This window comes from Eulemur rufifrons, chromosome 3 (genome assembly GCF_041146395.1).
Source record: "Eulemur rufifrons isolate Redbay chromosome 3, OSU_ERuf_1, whole genome shotgun sequence".
In the NCBI taxonomy this organism is placed as follows: Eukaryota; Metazoa; Chordata; class Mammalia; order Primates; family Lemuridae; genus Eulemur; species Eulemur rufifrons.
In genome coordinates, this window is record NC_090985.1 from 72,216,123 (window position 1) to 72,235,994 (window position 19,872).

The following is a 19,872-nucleotide window of genomic DNA, read 5'->3' on the forward strand; positions in this document are numbered from 1 at the left end:
TTCTTTGAATTGTTTTTCAGTTTTCTTCCATTGGCTAGGGATTTGCATGCAACAGATATTGAATAAATGCTCATTGACCCAAGCCTAATTTCTCTATTTAAATTACATACAAAAAATAAAAATTACAATTCAGTTGGCATATGTGAAAGAGGAAATTTAATTTTTCACAGTTATCCACACTTTTCTAAAAAGTCAAGTTTTGCTGATTCTATAATACAATGGAATAAGTACCTAATCTAGTTCCTTGTATGTGGTAAATGAGCTTTACTAATGACATGAACAAGCTGATAAAATTTGATATGATGTAGTATTAGAAACATTTTGTATAGTCACAATATTGAGGTTATGAACAGATTTTTGATAATTCAAGTATTGTTCATTGGGTCTGTATTTCTATGAGTGGTCTGAATCAGGCATGAAAGGCAACTTTCATCAGCCTTAAAAGTGAAGTCACATAGAGAGATTGTGCTTAAACTAGCTATAAAGGAAGAGAATGAGAATGGAGCCCTAATGGAGAGTTGACACGGCATCTCAGGACTTGTTTCAAGTCAGTGACTACACAGAAGAGCCTGACCAAGAGATGACTACTGATGCTGGGAGCCAGACGGCGCGCAGTCTTCCCTCTGGGTGATGCATGTCCTGCCTGTGTGGGTCACTCACCGGAGTGAGGTTGCACTCGTTCTGCAGATAAGCAGAAAAGCACAACAGTATTTTATTCAGTAGTTTATGTTTCTGTCGGCCTCCTTAGATTGTGAATTCTTCAAAATTCAAATTTTGTCTTACTCTTCATTTATGTTCACATGATGTGTTTGGTAAATGAATGAAGGAACAAACAATTATAAAGTGATCACCTTAAATCTAAATGCAATGAGTTGTATGTAAATGAACACACACATACAAAGTTTTACTAAATACAAATGAGAGAGGAGGGATGAGGGCACTGGCAGCTTCAGAGCAGGGAGAGAAGGTTTAGCCAGAATAGTGCATAAACAATAATAAATATTCTATAAATATGTTAAATATTTATTTAATTATACTGAAATGAAAGACTACAGTATGCTTGTTTTTGCTAACATTTTGTCTACATTAAGGGAAGTAGGAAAAGAGAATTCCAAATGTGCATGTTGATTCTGGATTAGTTTGGACCTTAAATGCTGGGTTGAGCATTTTGGTAATGGCCAGCCATCCAGATTTTAAAATGTGTTTTTTTTTTTAAACAAAGAAAGTGATGTGATTATATCTGTGCATTAGAGAGATTTACATGGTAAGAATCTGTATTGCATTTAATAGAGAAGGCTGCAGATAAATAAATGAAGGATGCTGTACTGAAATATCAATACTAAAAGGCCTTTTTATATGTCAGGCTGAGGTACTTTCACTGCATTGCTAGTGAGTAGAGCAAGACAAAAGAGAAAGTATCAAAATGAATAAAAGTCAGTAAAAATGCCTGTGGTTTTTGGGGGGTTTTGATAATAGTTTTGACACTATTTAGGAGATAGAGTTTTTTGTATTAACCACAATGAACTAATCTTACTTGAATTTCTTTGAATCCTACAGTGTCAAAAAGGAATTTAATGCATTAACAAAAATAATTGAGGAAAGCTAAAGAGAAAAACAATCTTCTACGTAGACTTAGGATAAATCATCAAAAGACAATCACAATGGCTACATATTTTTTTCTATTTGTTTAAAGAATAAGTACTTTTAGCGTTAAAGCCTGACAGACAAAAAATCATTAAAAAGTTAATAATGTTTTCTCCCAAACATAAGGCTAAAAATAGAATTTTTAAGATATCTAAAAATAAATAAACAGAATACAATGTATATAGAGAAATTATAATTCCAGAGAAAATTTTTACATCAAAGTTTCTTTTACTGGAAAAGAAAAGTGACAGCATACTAATCTTAGAAAAATGCTCTTTTTGTTTTTTTTGGTGTCAATCAGACAGAAGTGAAGTTGAAAAGAATGAGTGGCTTTGAATAGGACTGTTGTTTCTAAACTTTTAAAATTCATCAGGCTCAAATAGTAGTAATGTTACACAGCAAGGAGTCAGAAGACTGTGGACACTATGAATGGCTTTTACAAAGGCTTTCAGCCTCAACTTGAAAAGGAGCTATGCATTAGATTATTGGGGCATGGGACAAAGTTGTGAGCATGATCATATTGAGAAGACATATTTTGAGCAGATTTCAGGTTATTTGGTATTTCACTAATAATGAAAATAGGCAAGGAAGGTATATCTTTTAGAAAGTTGGTTTTAGCTATAGACTAGATCCTCTAGGTTGTATGGGGTTATAGGTGGAAGAGACTAAAAATGTTGAACATTTTCTAATAGATGATCATTAAAGATTTCTTTGACACAATTGTGTGTGTATGTGTGTGTTTTAATGTGAAGGTGAATTAATAAGGGTGGGGAGGATATTTGGAGGTTGAACCCTTGTTTAAGTACTCCATGGACAGAACAGTTTTGAATTAGCAGGATTACACTCCCTCCCCCATTTATTACTGGTATTACTGGATCCAAGAGGAGGCCAAAGTAATTCTTGTAACTACATACAGTCTTCTCTCCAGAAGCCACAGTAAATAAAATTTTATCCGTTTCCAATAAATAAATTTAGCATACTTTATGGATTTTTGCCTTATTCTCTTGACCTTTTCTTTCACCCCTTAAATCAGCCCTAACATCATTGAAATGAAATCTTTTTTTTTTTTTTTCTTTTTTACTCAAGGTCAACCCTGAGTGTTGAATAGCTTCCAAAGGGAAATTAATAAATAAGAATTCTCTCTAATAAATTGGAACACACCCATGGGCACGCAAGTGCACAGAGGGAAGTAAAAGTCATTGGAAATCAAGTAGGGAGGAGGGGTGAGGAGCAAAGGGGCAAAACCCCGCCTAACGGGTACAATGAACACTATTTGGGTGATGGCAAATTTATAGCTTTGACTCAAGCCATATTAAAAATATATTTGTACCCATTTAACATTTTGAAATAAATAAAAAAAACCTTTGTGGATTCAGAAAAAACAAATAGGGAATTGAGGTCTGAGATTTGAGAGTTAAAATGGATCATCCAAGAGAGGGTGTGAACTGATGGGTAAGTGGTTGATTGATTTCTGTCTTAGTCCATTTGTGCTGCTATAACAAAATACCTAAGACTGGGTAATTTATAAACAACAGAAATTTGGCTTTTACATGTCTGGAGGCTGAGAAGTATTAGATCAAGGCACTGGCAAATGCGGTGTCTGAGAAAGGGATGTCTCTGCTTCCAATATGGTGCTTCAGCCTCATACAGTAGAAGGTGGAAGGGCAAAAGGGATGATTGCTGTGCCCTCACATGGCAGAAGAGCTGAAAGGGCCAGGCAGTTTCTGAAGGCTGTTTTGTACAGGCATTAATTCCATTCATGCAGGCACAGCCCTCATGACTCAATCACTTTTCAAAAGGCCCCACCTCTTAATATCACCACCTTAAGGTTTAGGTTCCAACATATGAATTTTGGAGGGACACATGCATTCAAACCATGAGACTATCTATACTAATTGGGAAATACTCTTTGCTATATCCCTAATGGGGAGGCCTTCATCCTCAAAGCTTAGGAATATTTATAATAACTCATAATAAGCTGTTAAAGTATGCTCCTGCAAGACCCGTCTAATACTCTTTCTGATAGATTGCTTATCCCAGTTAATTTGATGTTATTAATATAAAATGACAATCTTTGGGTTTATTACAAAGAATTTTGGTTCAATAAAACATGTACCACAAATACATGTAGTAAGGGTACTGCAGGATCATCTTCTTCTCCCTCATTTTGATCACCAATTTCTCTGCCTTCTCCATTCTTTTTTTTTTTTTTTTTTTTTTTTTTTTTTTTTTTTTTTTTTTTTTTTTTTTTTGTTGAGACAGAGTCTCACTTTGTTGCCCAGGCTAGAGTGAGTGCCGTGGCGTCAGCTTAGCTCACAGCAACCTCAGACTCCTCGGCTTAAGCGATCCTACTGCCTCAGCCTCCCGAGTAGCTGGGACTACAGGCATGCGCCACTATGCCCGGCTAATTTTTTCTATATAGATTTTTTTTTTTTTTAGTTGTCCATATAATGTCTTTCTATTTTTAGTAGAGACGGGGTCTCGCTCAGGCTGGTCTCGAACTCCTGACCTTGAGCAATCCACCCGCCTCGGCCTCCCAGAGTGCTAGGATTACAGGCGTGAGCCACCGCGCCCGGCCTGCCTTCTCCATTCTTGCCAATAAGAAAGAAGTTCAAGAGATCAGTCCTGTGGCCTTCTCTGTTCCCAATTCATTGAAATTTTTGTTCATTACTTCAGCTTCCATGATGTCTCTGTGGATGACTTCCAAAACAAAACAAAACTTTCAGTCTTGGTCATTTTCATGATATTTAGTACATATTATGTTACAAAATTTCACATTGGATATGTTGATGTTCTCTAAAACCCACCGTATTAAAAATTAGATACATTATCCTGCTCCTAATATCTTCTTGATTCATGCATTTCTGTAAACAATGACACCATCTCTCAGTTACCAAGACTTGAACAATATATTCAAAGTGCAGAAAAGTGTAAAGATGGAGGAAAAATTATTTACAATCCCGCAATCTTTTCTCAATGTCTTATTTTTCTTTATAAGGCAAAGGTAATCTCATACATTATATCTTTTACATTATTTTGTTCATTATATTTTTTAGCTCTAAAATTTCTATTTGATTTTTTAAAAATATAATTTCAATCTCTCTGTTAAATTCCTCATTCTGGTTTTATATTGTTTTTCTAATTTCATTGAACTGTTTCCCTGTATTTCCTTGACGTTTGCTGAGCATCCTAACAACAATCATTTTCAATTCTTTGTCCGACAGTTCTTACATCATTTGCGGGGAGTTAGCTATGCTCCCAGCAAAAAATTGGGTCCCTTAGGCAGAGGTCATTGCAAAGGATAAGAAAATAATAGAAAATCATAAAATATAGAAATAAAAGAATACACAGAGATGAAAGTACAGTTTTATAAAGTATAGATTTATGAAAGGTGGGGGCTCAGGAGGCCCCACAGCATTCCCATGAGCTGTGAGGCCACAAGTAAAGTTTCACATCAGTATTTATAGGTACAGTGATCGGTTGCCAGGGGTAACAGATTCACATAATAACAGGTAGTTCGTTTTAGGTTAAAAGTCTCCCAAAAAGCTTCTAGAGATCCCTTAATTAACTCTATCTATGTGAGGAAACCATTTCAAAATCTTTCTAAGACAAACTTCTAAGTTCTAAGACAAAGCTATCACTTTAGCAGAAAGGATAAACAGAAATATAGTGGCTCTATATTTCTTTATCTAGTTTTTGTGGATTGGGACAGGTAGTCAGGAGTGAAGCAGGAACTGTCCCTTAGGCTAATTGTTTTTGGCTGCAGGTGTCTGTCTGTCAGGTGGGCACTCTTTGGTCAGCTCTCATCTTGTGGCTCCGTGCAAACTTGCTTTGTCATACAAAACAGACAAAAGCCACAAGTGTGAGATGCAACATCACCTTGGAAAGCAGCTGCCACTGACCTGTGAGATGCCCTCCTGAGGTGAGGCAGCTTTTGGTATGTGAACTAACACGTTCACATATTCCTTCAGGGCAAAGTCCTGCAAAACTGCTGAAATCATTTCTGTCTCTATATAGTAGTATTAATCTATGGAGCAACAGTCCAACATTTCCTACATCTCTATTTCTTTAGAATCAGGTCCTGGTACTTTATTTTGTCCCTTTGGTAATTTCATGTTTCCTTGATTGTTCTTGATCTTCCTTGTAGCTGCATATTTGAAGAAGATGCTTCTTCCAAGCTTTGCAGACTGGTTTTGTATGGGAAAGCCCTTCAAAGATCATCCCATCCAGAGATTCTGGACAGGCCATCTGGTGTGGTCCACAAGGGGCCTTGCTCCTGGAATTCTTGAGTTGGCTGACCTGATTCTTGGGTCAGCAAGGGGGAAGGCCCAGAGCCCAGATCCACTTGAGTGGACTTGTTGACTGTGTCTTCTGGGGAGGGCCTGGAGTCTGCATCCCTAGGTGTTGGTCTGAAGTCCATTGTCACCGGGGCCAGCATGGCACTGGGGCAGCAATGGCTAAACCATTTGTTAATGCTCTCGAAACATACTGAAATATATTGTCAAATTCATTTCTAGAAAGTTTGCCAGTTAATACTCCCACTAACATTTTATGGGAGTGCTTAAATATAAGAATTTAGAGCTTAACCCACTGCATCCTAAACATTCATAATTAAATATTATTATACTTTATTATTTGCTATTTTAATAGGCATAACATAGAAACTCAATGTTACTTTCATTTGCAATCATACGTTTATTAGCTGCTTAGTCATTGCAGTATTGCAATTGCATTATGGATTAGTCAAAAGAGATCACATAAATATATTGCTATAAAGGCGCAATCTGGCCAAGGATGCAGAATTTATCAGAAAGAGATGGCAACACAGAGAAGAAGCAGATGAACTGTATCTCTGTGCAACTTTCTCATTAATCCTCATCTCTTGTGGGACTCACTGATGATTGTAGGGTTTTCTCAGAGGTGAGAAAGAAGTGGACTTATCATTTCACCAATTTCTGTTATACTCAGGATTACATCACCACTCCTAAAGAATCTACACTAACAACTTTTCTATAAGATTATGGAGACAAATATTCAGCTTTTCTGTTTCCTGAGCCAAATATAATACATCATTAGCAAGGCTATAATCTCTTCCAGGAGAGATCAGTATCCTGGTGACCTTAAACAACATCAGTGTCTCTAGCTGGTGTTCAACAAAGACAGACTATCAGGTTATACAAATTGTCTGTGTATGCCATCTGTGCAGGTATCTATTGATGTGCTGGAAGGTTTTCTTTTTTATCATTTTGATCTTTTTATAAATTAAGGTTATTAATCTTAAAAGTTTTAAAGTTGAGATTTATTTGTTTGTTTGATATTATTGATGTGTAGATATTAAAATCTTTTGTAATAAAATCTTCCCTTGTGAATTCTTATTGCTTTTATGCACAGAAAGCTCTTTGTCTAGTGTTAGTTATGACCTTAGACAAGGTATTTTTAAAATTTGATTAAAATATTAACTCTAAAAATAAATCTTTCATTTATTATAAGTAACATAAGGAGTGGTATTATGTTTTATATATTTTTAAAAAGTATCTGAATAATTGTCCCAGATTTATTTATTAAATATTATACCATTTTCATTGGGGTACTATTTAATAAAAGTATTAAATATAATATTATTTAAGTATTTCAGAAATGCTTTCATTAAATATTTTCTTATATATAAAGGGATCTTTCCAAAGCAATCCATTCTGTTCAAAGATCTGACATTCTTCTTCATTTTCTTTTTTTTTAAGTTTTTAACTTTCTGGTTTAATCATTAGTGTAATGGGATGGGATAGTCTCCCTACTTTATTGTTTTTAATTCTTTCATATGTTATTACTTTTATTTATTTTAATTACTACTTGTCCACATAGAATTTAGAGTAAGAGTTCCAGTAAAATACAAATTTCATTGATATTATTATTCCTTTCCTAGTACATGTAGGGCACTGAGCTAGATGCTGGATGATGAAGGAAACAGACTAAAACCTCAGTTTTCTCAAGACTTATAATTTAATCAGAAAGACAGGAAGTACAGTGATAAATAAGTACATAAATTATAAATCAGAAAGTTCCATAACATAAGAAATCAAGGTGTTTTCATGAAGAATGATGGGGTCGGAGCAGAGGGTGGGGAAGATCTACTTCAGAATGGTACTAACTCTTAATCCAGGAACTGATAAATGAGTGCATGCTGGCCTTATGAAGAGATGGAGGGAAAGCATTCTAGATATGGGATTAACAGAGGCAAAGGCCTAAGGTACAAAAGAGTCCAGTAAATTCAAGGAACAGGCAGAAGAGGTAGGAGAAATCAGCAAGGCTAGACATTCAGAGCCTTATGGGCAATGACAAGGGCTTTGGATTTACTCTTTGGATTTAGCATTGGGCTGCTGTTAAGTTTTCAAATAAACATGTAGCAATTTAAATTTTACATTAACATTTTGAAAAGATGACTCAGGTTGGAGCTACAGGTAGAGTGGAAACAAGGAGATAAATTAGGAGGTGATTTACATAGTATTTGATATAAAATTAAGAAAAGTAGATGGATTCAAGGTGAATATGGGGGTAGAAGCAACAAAATATGGTAAACTAGAAGTGAGAAGAGAGAGAGAAGAAATTCATGATGATTCCTAGATTTCTTGATTTGGTGAATGAGTGGATAGAAGTACTATTTCTAGAGATAGAAACTCTAGAGATAGAATCTATTTTGGGTGGAAAAATAAGAGTTAAGTTTGAGATTCTGTGACACATCCAAATTAAATTGTCCAGTGAGAAGTTGGCTGTAGAATAAGAGAGGGCAGGGCTATGAGTATACATTTTGGACTCATCAGCATATAAAATAGCATTAAAAGCTAAGAGAGTAAAAGAGATATTTGAGGTTTAGAGGAAAATGTATACTGAATTAATGCACAAAGAGTTGGCATGTTTTTAACTTCAAACTTGTCATCTAGATACATCTTATATCTATTCATATATTAATATCTTTTATATCTATAAATAACATTGTAGAGTACGCTGTGTAGGTTTATGCATTTCTTATTGAGTATATTCCTAGATATTTTAACTAGTTATATTACTTTTATTAAAGGGATATTTTTTCATTATATATTTTTCAATCACTATTTTATATAACAAAGCTATATAAGTTTTTACTTTTATTGGATATTTAAAAATTTTAAAAAACTTCTAATTAAGCCTGACAGTGTTTCTTCCTATTTTTTGGGGCTTTGGAGGTCAATAATCCAATCCACATCATGTTCAAACAAAAAATGATCTCATCCTTTCTAATAATCTGTTTCTTGCTTTACTGAACTAACTTCCTCTTCTAGAATAAGATAAAATATTAATTTAAGTACAAATATTCTTGTTTTAAAAGCAACTTACATTGTAACATCTTTCTTCAGTATGAAATGAACTGTTGTTGTTCATTCACCTTCAGATTCACATTAGAATAAAACAAAAGAAACAAAAGAGAATATCTGATTTTGAACTCAGAATGTCTACTTTCTCTTCGAAAATCAGGAAACCTGGCCAGTCCAGGTCTGCATTTGTGAATCAGGTAGCCAGCCAGACCTGAGAGATGGTTGTCTCCTTATCAGCAGAGTTGCATTTAATGTCTGCTAACTTCAGGGCTGTCTCTTTCATTTATATTTCTTATCAGGCCTTTGTAGGGATTCACATTTGTGACTTCTGTCCTCTGAACTTTTAACTGATTTAAAAGTGTTTCTTCTTGGCCTATCTTCTGCTTCATTTCTATCTTAATTCATTTAGTTGTGCATTTCTGCTTGACCAACTATTCTTTTGAGGAAGAAGATGGAAGCAAAATTGGTATTTTCCCTTTTCGGGTTGCCCAAGTGACCAGTTTACCTAACTTCAAGCAGTGGGCCTAATTTCCCACAATTTTCTTGCATTGAATGCAGTGAGTAATGCCCCTTTTTCTTTTCCCTTAGTATTGTTTTATGAGACTGGCATTATTTGGAGTTCGAAGAAGTTCACATGCCCCTCGTCAGAACTTCAAAGCTTTAAATTGTTAAACTAAGCCATCAGGGGTTATAATCCCAAATCATCTATACTGTTTGTTGATTTGGTATATATTTTCTTCCATTTTTGTCATCAAAAGAAATTCTTAAACCAGGAATTAGCAGTAAATAAAGGGAAGGACCCATGGTTTCATACTTCAAAGCCTATGTGGAGAAAATTAAGTCCAATAACAAGGAATTTTTTGTATACATTTTAATTATTCATCTTATTTTGAGAATCGTTTATGACCATCAGGGAAAGTATGATACTCTCAATAATTTATGATAATGCTGGATTATAAATATCACACTATTTATTGAATACTGTGAGGACAAATGACAAATTGGGAAAAATATTAACATATATAATTTCCAAATACACAGTGCCACCAACATTTCTCTCTGGAACATTGGATTATTCCCAGCAAATTTATCTATTTGATATCAATCCAAGAAATCACTATGCTGGTTTTATTCCCATAGAGAAATATAATCAGGTTCTTTTCAGTTTCAGAGTCCAGTCACTGGCAATCACAAATTCTTCCATACCCATTATGGCCATCAAAAATAGTTGACAGTGTACTACACTATAGTTTTTGCATTCCCTAAAAAGGGAAGTACATTCTTGATTCAGATCCTAGGTTCTATTGTGCAAGTTTCTAAACACTTTAAATAGTAAAATGTAGTTTATTTATTTTCTTTAATGACAGAGCTGTAATTCTTTTTTTCCAAGAATTTTAGTTTTTGATACACTTTGTTGGATGAAATTGTATGATATTTCATTAACTTATATTTGAAAGACAGAGATAGGATAAATTACCTTAAGGAAATTAAATAGAAAATTAAGGGAAAACATACCAAGGTGATTTTAGACTCTCTTCAATTTCTTTGAAGGAGAAAGGGCTTTATCCCACTAAGTGTTCTTGGTGACAATTACATGTCTCTCTGCTCTTTAATGAGGAACTTGCGGTCATTTAGCTACAGACTTTTAATCTGGCAGAGCATAAATATTAGTACCTCCTGATGAAGTAGTTTTGTTTTCTATACTGAAACATTTTCTTAAAATTCTGTATTTGGAGGAAAAATATACCTTCTGGAAATGTAAACTGGAATGTTACTTTTGTCAAGGATTAAAGGCCATCTGGTTTTCCTTTACATGACAAATAAATATGTCATAGAATATAGTTTGCTCCGAGAAGAGTGTGAGCATATAGAACATACAATATACACTTTAGTAAAGTTATGCTACTTTCATTATTGAATTGATTTTGTGGCACTACAGTGAAAAAGTTCAAATTGAATATTAAAACTAAGTGTACTCCAAAGGAAAGATACCACCAACTTTGTTTTAAAAGAAACAATATTTATTAAGAAATTATATGCTGAATTCTCCTACAGCCTGTGAAGATGGTTTCTTCCATTTCCACAGCACAAGACAACAGCTAAGGGCATCTGGAAAACACTTGCAATACTTGGGAGTGGAGAATTCCTAGGAATAGGAGAGGAAATGAAGTGATGTATGCACTAATTTAAACTTTTGGATCCAAAGACAAGACAATCTTTTCCTTGGCAATCTACTTCTCACCTATAAGAACATTAAAATTTGTCCAAGGAATCTCCCACCCAGACTGAAGTATTAGGTAATATTTGGATCACTTTAGCTCAGTAGAGTGGAGCATGCTCAACTTAATCACAGGTCAAACCAACAGTCCTTTAACTACTGTAACATATCTGAAATATTTGCATTCTTTATTAATAAAAATGGTGCTTATAGAGGGCAGAAATATAACTCTTTCAAGTATTTTATCCTTACGATCTGAAATACTTTAAACTATAAATTAAAAATAAATTATAAAAACTAGCATAAGATGTGTCTTCTCTTACATGACATTGTTGGAAATAAGCTTTAAACATAGAACTGCAGTATCACCTGACTTTATATATGATCAACAGTGAAACATGCTAATCATAAAAATAGCTTTTACAAATATACATTTGTATATAGTGTCTCCCTTACCATTCATAAATGTCTTTCACATTTTAAGACTTAAAAAAAAAACATAATTAGCAAAGGGGAAAACACATTTACAATTTAAACCATAAAAACCTGACAATTGTACAGCTTAGAACATAGAAGAAATGGAATTTCTAAAATTGAGCAATACTGTCCATTTTATTTATTTGGGTTTTTATATAAATTGAACCAAAGATGCTGCTATCCAGTAAGAAACCTCCTTTCACATTTCTGGGGGTTGTCACAGTTTCTCTTTTCAGCTTTGCGGCATCAGGCATTACTTCAGATCACTTTATCTGTAGAAACTGAGAAAAGAAAAGAAAATATGTTAAAATACAGAGATTTGTGTTTCATTGTTGATAGCACAGATAAGCCAGATGTTAGTTACATTTTAAGGTTAAATCAAGAAAAGGATAAAGGAAATGTTAGAACAAATATTTTTGATGGTAGGTTCTTAAATCCTTTGTTCTAGGCAACTCTAAAATTATTTACATTTATAGCATGCTATGATGTTTTTTAATCTAGCTAATTCAGTGGCTGAGATCAGCAATTATTTTTCAACTTGAGCTCTTGTCCAAGTCAGAGGGGAACCAACTGAAGTTCTAGCCTAGGTAAAGAGATTTGAATTGCTCATGAATGTTTGCTGCCCCTAACAAGAGTGAGTGAGCCTAGGATATTTTTCCCCTTCTAAGAGGCTTTGAACAGTGCAGTCCTAAGCCTTGTGCATCTGGGTTAGGAGGAAAAAAATCAATACAGATATGACCAGAGTTATACGATCATGGTTGTAAAAGAAGTAAATAAGAAATGTGGAAGACTTCATGGTGCAATCATGAGTCTGAAACATCATATAGGAGACAAAATTCAATTGGTTAAAGCATTGAATTGAGAACAGAAATATGAATATGAAGATAAAATAATGCAGGAGTCCATCAACAGGGAAACTCATTTATTTATATTAGAGTCCTATCACGTTCCAGACCCGTCTATTTAGATAGAAAATATAATTACACCTATTGTTATCCCATCAATTTCAAAGGTCTTTGGAGTTAGATGGCAAATCTATGTATATGGATGAGACATGTTAATTTCCTATGCATAGACAGAGAATTAGGTAACTTGACCTTTTATTAAAGTTTTGAAATCCATGATATAAAGATCATGAGAGACTGAATGGCAGGTAGGTGGTGAGGATGGCTCTGGATGTCTGTAGCCCAGATCTCACACCTGGCCAGGATTCCTGATTGAAAGGAACCCAGTGAACCCGGGTAATAATTTCTCTTTCTTCATGCTTGGCATCTTTCACATGCATGAATACATACATTTAAATAATTTCAGTTAATGGGGATACTGTCCTCTTTAGTGAGTACACCTTTTAATTCCAGGAACATTTAAAATTAAATATAAAATATTTAAAAGAACAAAAACCATAGTACTATTTTTGTGTTAAGAAAAAAATCTACGAACATTTGTTACCTTAAGTTCTTTTGTTATTTAAGAGAACTTAGCTTACTAAAGTGACAGTCTTACGATTTTAGTTTAGAATATATCATTAAAAAATTGATTGAGACATAGGATTTCAGTTTTATGATTTGAAATCTTACTATGTTTGTGGATGATATTGGAAAGTCTGGGAAAACGTTGGGTCCTCATATTGATACATTTAATTTATTAGGTTTTAAGAAATTTTTCATTTTCAGTGGGACATTTTTGTTAAACCAGACAAATGAAGTACTTAAAAACAAGATATCAAATATGAAAAGACAACATTACTAATAAACCATCTAAGAGAGAAAAAAAATCTCTACATACAATGCCCCTTTGTTTGCTTAACCCCCTATGGCTTAACTTGTCTTTAAGAGTTTGTTTTAATAGCACTTGAAGAGTACTGAGCAGAAAGAAAGGGTACAGTCCTCCCCCACATCTGCCAGACCACATTCTGAGGAGACGCATAAAGCCAACCTAGCAGAGAAAAAGAACAAACACAGCAGCCTCCTGTTATCATTTTGCAGCAACTACTTTTTTTTTTTTTTTATCCTTTATAACCCCAATAAAAGCCCAAGCCGCTTATCCTCAGGGCTGGTACTTCTTTCTTTCATGCCGTGCCCTTTCCTCTCTTGGAAAGTAAAATAAACTTGCTTCAAAACCTATCCTAATCTTTGAGTTGAGAATTCTTTCTTACCCACGGTACAAGCTCCCACTCTAAGAAAATATAATCCTAAATTTACCAATCCATTTACAATATTTTAATGCATTTAATTAACTAATCTGGGACAAAGGACTCTGAGAACTACTTTGTAAAACTTGCTATACTTAGAAATATAATTCTCATAATAAATGCCTAAACTTTTTATTTTAAAACTTTAATAAATCAGACCCTTTCATGGTTCTTACGTATGCTGAGTGCGTTTTCATGCTCATGTGTGAGATATGCCTCTCTGAAACCTTGTTACCATGTGGGCGCATTACCTGTCTGACATGAAGAAAAAAAAAAAAAAGAAAGAAAAAGAAGAAAAGAAACAAAAAAAGAAAAAACTTCAATAAATCAAACTTAACTAAAAATAAATAAAATATACATTTTAATAGTCTTTTCTACAGTCAAAAGCATTAAAAAACCTTATATTCCTAGGAAAGGAATTTCCATGAGTATGAGTAAAGCACAAGTACAATTTGATACTGTTATTTCTTTCTCTCTTTTTGTTTCTCTCCCCTACTCCCTCTTTCCTTTTCTCTTTCTTCTTTTCCTCCTTACCCAATCTATACTCTATACCTATCACACATATATGCATTTTTAAACATGAAAACATTGTTCAAATTTGTTCCTAATGTAGTTCCAGGCTGTGTTTTTATGCATGGGAAGAGTCAAATAGTCTGTAAAGCACAAAGTTTTGAACTAATTTTACAAAATAGGCATGACACTTTTTGCACAGTGTAAAGAAAGTTTTGTATATAACCTGTATTTACATACCAAAAGTTATCAATTATCAATATGGGAATAAATAATTTAAGAAATAAAATGAAACTGACCTATACACTGATACTGATATATAAAAATAATGTGTTGCAATTTTTGAGTTTTGATTGACAGCACTTGTGTGCAGGAAGGAAATAAAGCTATTTATGTGATTGCAATTGTACTCTGTTCTCCAAGGCCTCCATTGATTGCTTTCTTATTATAAGTGGAAAATGCTGAATACATTTTCATAATTTGTAGCAACTATGTATGTAAAATTTACTAATTGTTACATTTTCCAGGTTAAGTCATGGCAGATTACATTAATTTAGTATATCCTTACACCATCCTGCATGTCTCAAAAGAGATAATGGTTGTTTGGCAACTATTCACTTTATTAAATAGAAAAAAACAACCTGCAGGTTTAATATTTCATTATCCTCAGCACAATTTTTTCTTACCCTTTCCTTTCCTCCTTAATTGTAAATGATTACATAAAAATAATTATCCTAGGAAGAAGAAAGGCAGGTTTAAAAATAATTTATTAAAGGTCCTATTTCTTGCCATAAGGCTTCAAAGCATTTGCCTGTCACTGGTATGAAACAAAAGCTTCATTAACTTTGCATTGTGAAGTAGGTAAGACTAACTATATGGTACAAGTCATGAATATGATTCTCCTTATCTAAAAACAAAGGCAAAACATATTTACAAAGCTTTTCATAGAACTTGTAGTCTGAGAAAAGGCTTGCTGTTGACTTGCAATGGCCTGGGAAAGGGGACAAATGACATTGCTCTTGCTGCGTTTTTGTCAAGAAAGACAGTCACTTAAGGAGCTGATTGGTTTAGTATAAAGTAAAACTAATTGTGCTCTCCTCTTGAATAGTGGGTAATTTATCTACTGGCTGTATGGGAGCTTGGATGCTTTTAAAACAAATTCTCCTGATGATGAATGCTTTTTCAACTCTCAATCTCTCCCATTTCTGAAACACAACAAAGAGAGCTACTCAGATGGGACTGGATTGTATTGAACCAAGCAATTTACTTCTCTTTGACAAAGATAAAAAAGATAGTATTAATCTACAGGGCAAGCATATTTAATTTTAAACCTCAAACATTAATCTGTTTGAAATAAAATAAGTACAGCAATACATAAAATAAATACACTTTATTTACAGCTATACTAAAAAAATCATATTTTTAAATGTCTTGTGACTTCTTTAGTAGCAGAAAGTCTTCGGTTATCTTTTTTTCTAATTGAGATTTATAACTAATAAGAAATCAGAGAAATCTAGATAATCTGTATATTTAGGGAGCAACTACAAAAAAGGTGAAAGAAACTATGTGGCTAAAACAGTCCGCATAATATTTTATAGAAAAGTGGAGTCTTATGAACAAGAATTATCTGTATTTGTTGTCATCATTGACCACATTTCTTGAGTAATTGTTCAGCCATTCACTATTTATGGACAATGTGACTGAATATATTTAGCTTTTATGATCCCTAATTATAAATAAGATACAATTCGATTCTATTTTTTAATAATAAACTAATTCCCAGCATCTATTGTTCATTGTAAGGTAAAATTTACCTTCTATTAAAAAACTCTTGGGGACAAAATTATATCATACTTTTAGGCCAAAAGAATCACATCACAAAAACTTTCATGGAATGAAAACCAAAATGGGTAATATGGAATGGCTACAAATGAAGGCAACTGCTCAATTATGTAGTTCTTGGAGGCTGAATAGTCTCTGTGCCTTAGTTGATGGCCATTTAGGGCACAGGAGGGTGAGACAGCAAACATGAGAGAACAAAAGTGTAGTAACCCATGAGAACCTTGGATATAAGACTCTCAGATTGTCTTCTGAAATTTTAACTTTATTTATTTATTTATTTATTTATTTTTTGAGACAGAGTCTCACTCTGTTGCCCGGGCTAGAGTGAGTGCCATGGCATCAGCTTAGCTCACACCAACCTCAAACTCCTGGGCTTAAGCAATCCTCCTGCCTCAGCCTCCCGAGTAGCTGGGACTACAGGCATGTGCCACCATGCCCGGCTAATTTTTTCTATATATATTTTAGTTGGCCAGATAATTTTTTTCTATTTTTAGTAGAGATGGGGTCTTGCTCTTGCTAAGGCTGGTCTCGAACTCCTGACCTCGATCTATCCACCCGCCTCAGCCTCCCAGAGTGCTAGGATTACAGGAGTGAGCCACCACGCCCGGTGGAAAATTTAACTTTAAAATCAAGACTTAAATGATCAGAGAACAGACTATGCAATGTCACTTAAGAGAAGTAGAAGGTTTCTAGGTGTTTGAGAATTGACTAGAACATAACTGAAGCTTATTGAATCAGCCAAAGAAAGAATGTGCTGATCTGAAAGCAACTTGTTTGGCACTGAAAGTACAGAAAAATAAGAGCGTTTTGGAGGGCAACTTGATTGTGCCCACCTATGAACTGCCCATAGGAGAAGGTGTCCAAGCCTTGGAAGTGAACCTGGCCTGCGATGAGAGGTATATTCCTATTGAAGACACAGACACATTAGTAATCTTAGAACATCCAATCACACAGTCCACTCTTGTTCTAAATCCACGCTCTCCAAGGAAAACTTCTAATTATAATTCCTAGCACTTTGACTATTGGAAAAAAATTCTCCAGCCAAAGGATATAAGGCTAGCTTCCCTTTTATAGATACTGCTGTAAATTGATAAACAGATCTGAATTTGTATACCAGCCTATTCTAGAATGCTTTCTTCACATTTGTCTAAAGTAGACAAGCAAGTTCTGTGAAGCTGCAAGTCTAGCCTCAGACTCTGCACTGTGGAGGATGGCAATGAAACCCTGCAGACCTGCCTACTTGCTAGCTGATCTTTCCTGGCTCTACCAATATTTGCCATATGCATTTTAAGATCTTTAATACAGGAAACATTTACAAAGTTATATGTTAAGGTGCACAGGACTTTCCTGAGTTTGAGGAACTAGAATCAGAAATTATGTAACTCTCTCCTATTACAGGTAAAGGTACTAAGGCCCAGATAGGTTGAGAATATGTTCAGAAAGTTGGTGGAAGCCCTCACTAGACCCAGAATCCTGACTACTTTCAAGAATCCTTACCAGTGCACTCTTGGTTCTCAAACTTTAGTGGGCCTCAGAATCACCAAGTGGCCTTGTTAAATTCAGATTGGAGAATTTCTGACTCACTAGGTCTAAAGTGAGGCCAAAGAAATTGCATTTCCAGCAACTTTCCTAGTGATGTGGATCTGTGCATCCCACTCTTTGAGAACCACTTCATTTTGCTATTGAGAGGCAGTTCTCTGTGTGCCTCTTGCCCTCCTGCAGACCTTGCCTAGTGTGCTAATGTCACGGCACCCTGATTGTTCTTTCCCCAAAGCCAAACTTCTCAGGATTATTTCTTTTTCTGGTAATTCTGAGAAGTGAGGTAACTCATCTCAGGAATGTACCGTATAGTTCTGAAATATATGTTGTCTTCTTCTGGACAAAGAATCGCTTTGCTTACTGCTTGCTCGAAAATTGGATTCGCTAAATTCAAGGCCCCTCTCCTGTGGTACACTGCACCGTGCTTGCAGACTCTGCTTGGCCATCCATCTCGAACTTGTGTCTTGAGGCTCAGGGAACCAGTGCAACTATCCTGATCCTCCTACTGCTTTTGCCATGAGTAGCAAAGCCTTGTCTCAGGAGTTTCTTGTCTTCTGTCAGCATCCCTGAGACCACAGCTGGTTAACTTACTAGCTTGGATAGTTATTTTTTGGAACCTGTCTGATTGCAGAAAAGCAAAGTTCTTCTGTTTAGGTCTCCTAAATACTGCCAAGCTTATTTAAATTGGATTAATTCTTGACAGTATCTATAGTGATTTTTGACAACAAACTGTCTTCGGGACATGCTCACTGCTTTTTATCCTGTCTCCATTCCACTTTCTGTTTTTTAGATTTATTTCCGCCCCGCCTTATTCCTAACCCAAACCCATTGTTCTGCCCAATAATTCTCATGTCTTTATCCTATTTTTCTATCTGCTTCACAACATTCATGAAATAAATGTGACCAAAAAATAACAAGGTTTTATACCATAGTAGATCACAAATATCCAAATCAGGGGGGTTTGTTATTCCATAACCAAATCAAAAAATAAAAAGATCAAGAAAATCAATGATTTTTTTTAATAGTAGCATAGAATTTAAGTTACTGCATGTGGTATGCTAAGATATTTTAATTTCTCTCCTAAAACTGAAGCTAAACATAAAACAATATTATAAAACAATCATAAAAATAAAAGGAAAAAGAAAAAAATTAATGTGAAAATAATTTAACTTTATTTACTGAATCCAAATAAACTATCTTCCTATAAATATTACAAAGAAACTGTCAAACTTTTGCATCATTCATGTTTTAGTTTAGTGTATAAGATTGATTTATAGATACAATACAAAGAATTTTTGATATTGAAGTGAACATAATGTGCTAACATAAAAATTATAATTAGAACTATGATATCCTTTATGGATATTTGGGTTGGGACATGGCTTACCATATGTTATTTTAAAAAACCCATTTTTTCAGAATTAATGAAATCAGTTCCTCTGTCTAATTACTGCTATATTTAACAAAGACATTAGTGCAGTAATAGCTTCAACATGTAGACACACAGATCATTTGTGTTTCTGGAGTATGTTTCACTTAATTGAAATCACAAATAATTTTCAAATAAGAGGCAAAGAGTGTCTTTTCTTTTGGACTCACTATAGTAATAATGCTTTAGTGTGGTAAGATACAAGAATGTCAGGAATCATGTAACTGTTTTCTCTATTGTAACTCCAGAAGCATCAGAGAACCACAGTCATAGAACGGTTAAGCAGGGGATGTAGGATTGTAGAGTGATCTTGTCTCACCTCCCAACCAAAGCAGCAGTGCCTTTCATAGTGATCATGGCTGATGAGTAGGTAGCTTTGTCTTGACTATCTGAAGACAGAACTCTTTCCCTCACCACGTAGCTTGCTCCATTAGATAATCGTGGTTAGAAAAGAATTTGTTACATTGAGTGTAAATCAGCTGAATGGCTGAACTATGTATTAAGCCAAACCTAGAGAGTATGGTGCCAGACAGCCAGGCAGACTTTGAGAGGTACTGAAATATCTGATACTTCAATGGCAGTAGATGGCAAGAGACAGAGACAGAAGAGACGAACTCCAGGGGGAAGTGGGTTGGTTTTAGACAGAATATTAAGACAGGAATCTGAAGTATAAGAC

The 19,872-nt window shown here is 34.6% G+C and overlaps 1 protein-coding gene and 1 non-coding gene across 29 annotated transcripts in view; one reads left to right on the plus strand and one right to left on the minus strand.

The window, feature by feature from the left end:
* Positions 1-10,989: 10,989 nt before the first annotated feature.
* Positions 10,990-19,872, minus strand: part of RALYL (RALY RNA binding protein like) — a 652,666-nt gene continuing 643,783 nt past the window's right edge. For all 28 annotated transcript variants that reach the window (XM_069466280.1, XM_069466285.1, XM_069466295.1 and 25 more), the window contains one exon: positions 10,990-11,966. In XM_069466280.1, coding sequence (XP_069322381.1) covers positions 11,949-11,966 — 18 coding nt within the window. In that variant the 3' untranslated portion in view covers positions 10,990-11,948. The remainder of the gene's footprint in view (positions 11,967-19,872) is intronic.
* Positions 14,034-14,137, plus strand: LOC138382305 (small nucleolar RNA U13). The gene has a single exon (XR_011233391.1). It is a non-coding gene; the product is annotated as a small nucleolar RNA U13 (small nucleolar RNA).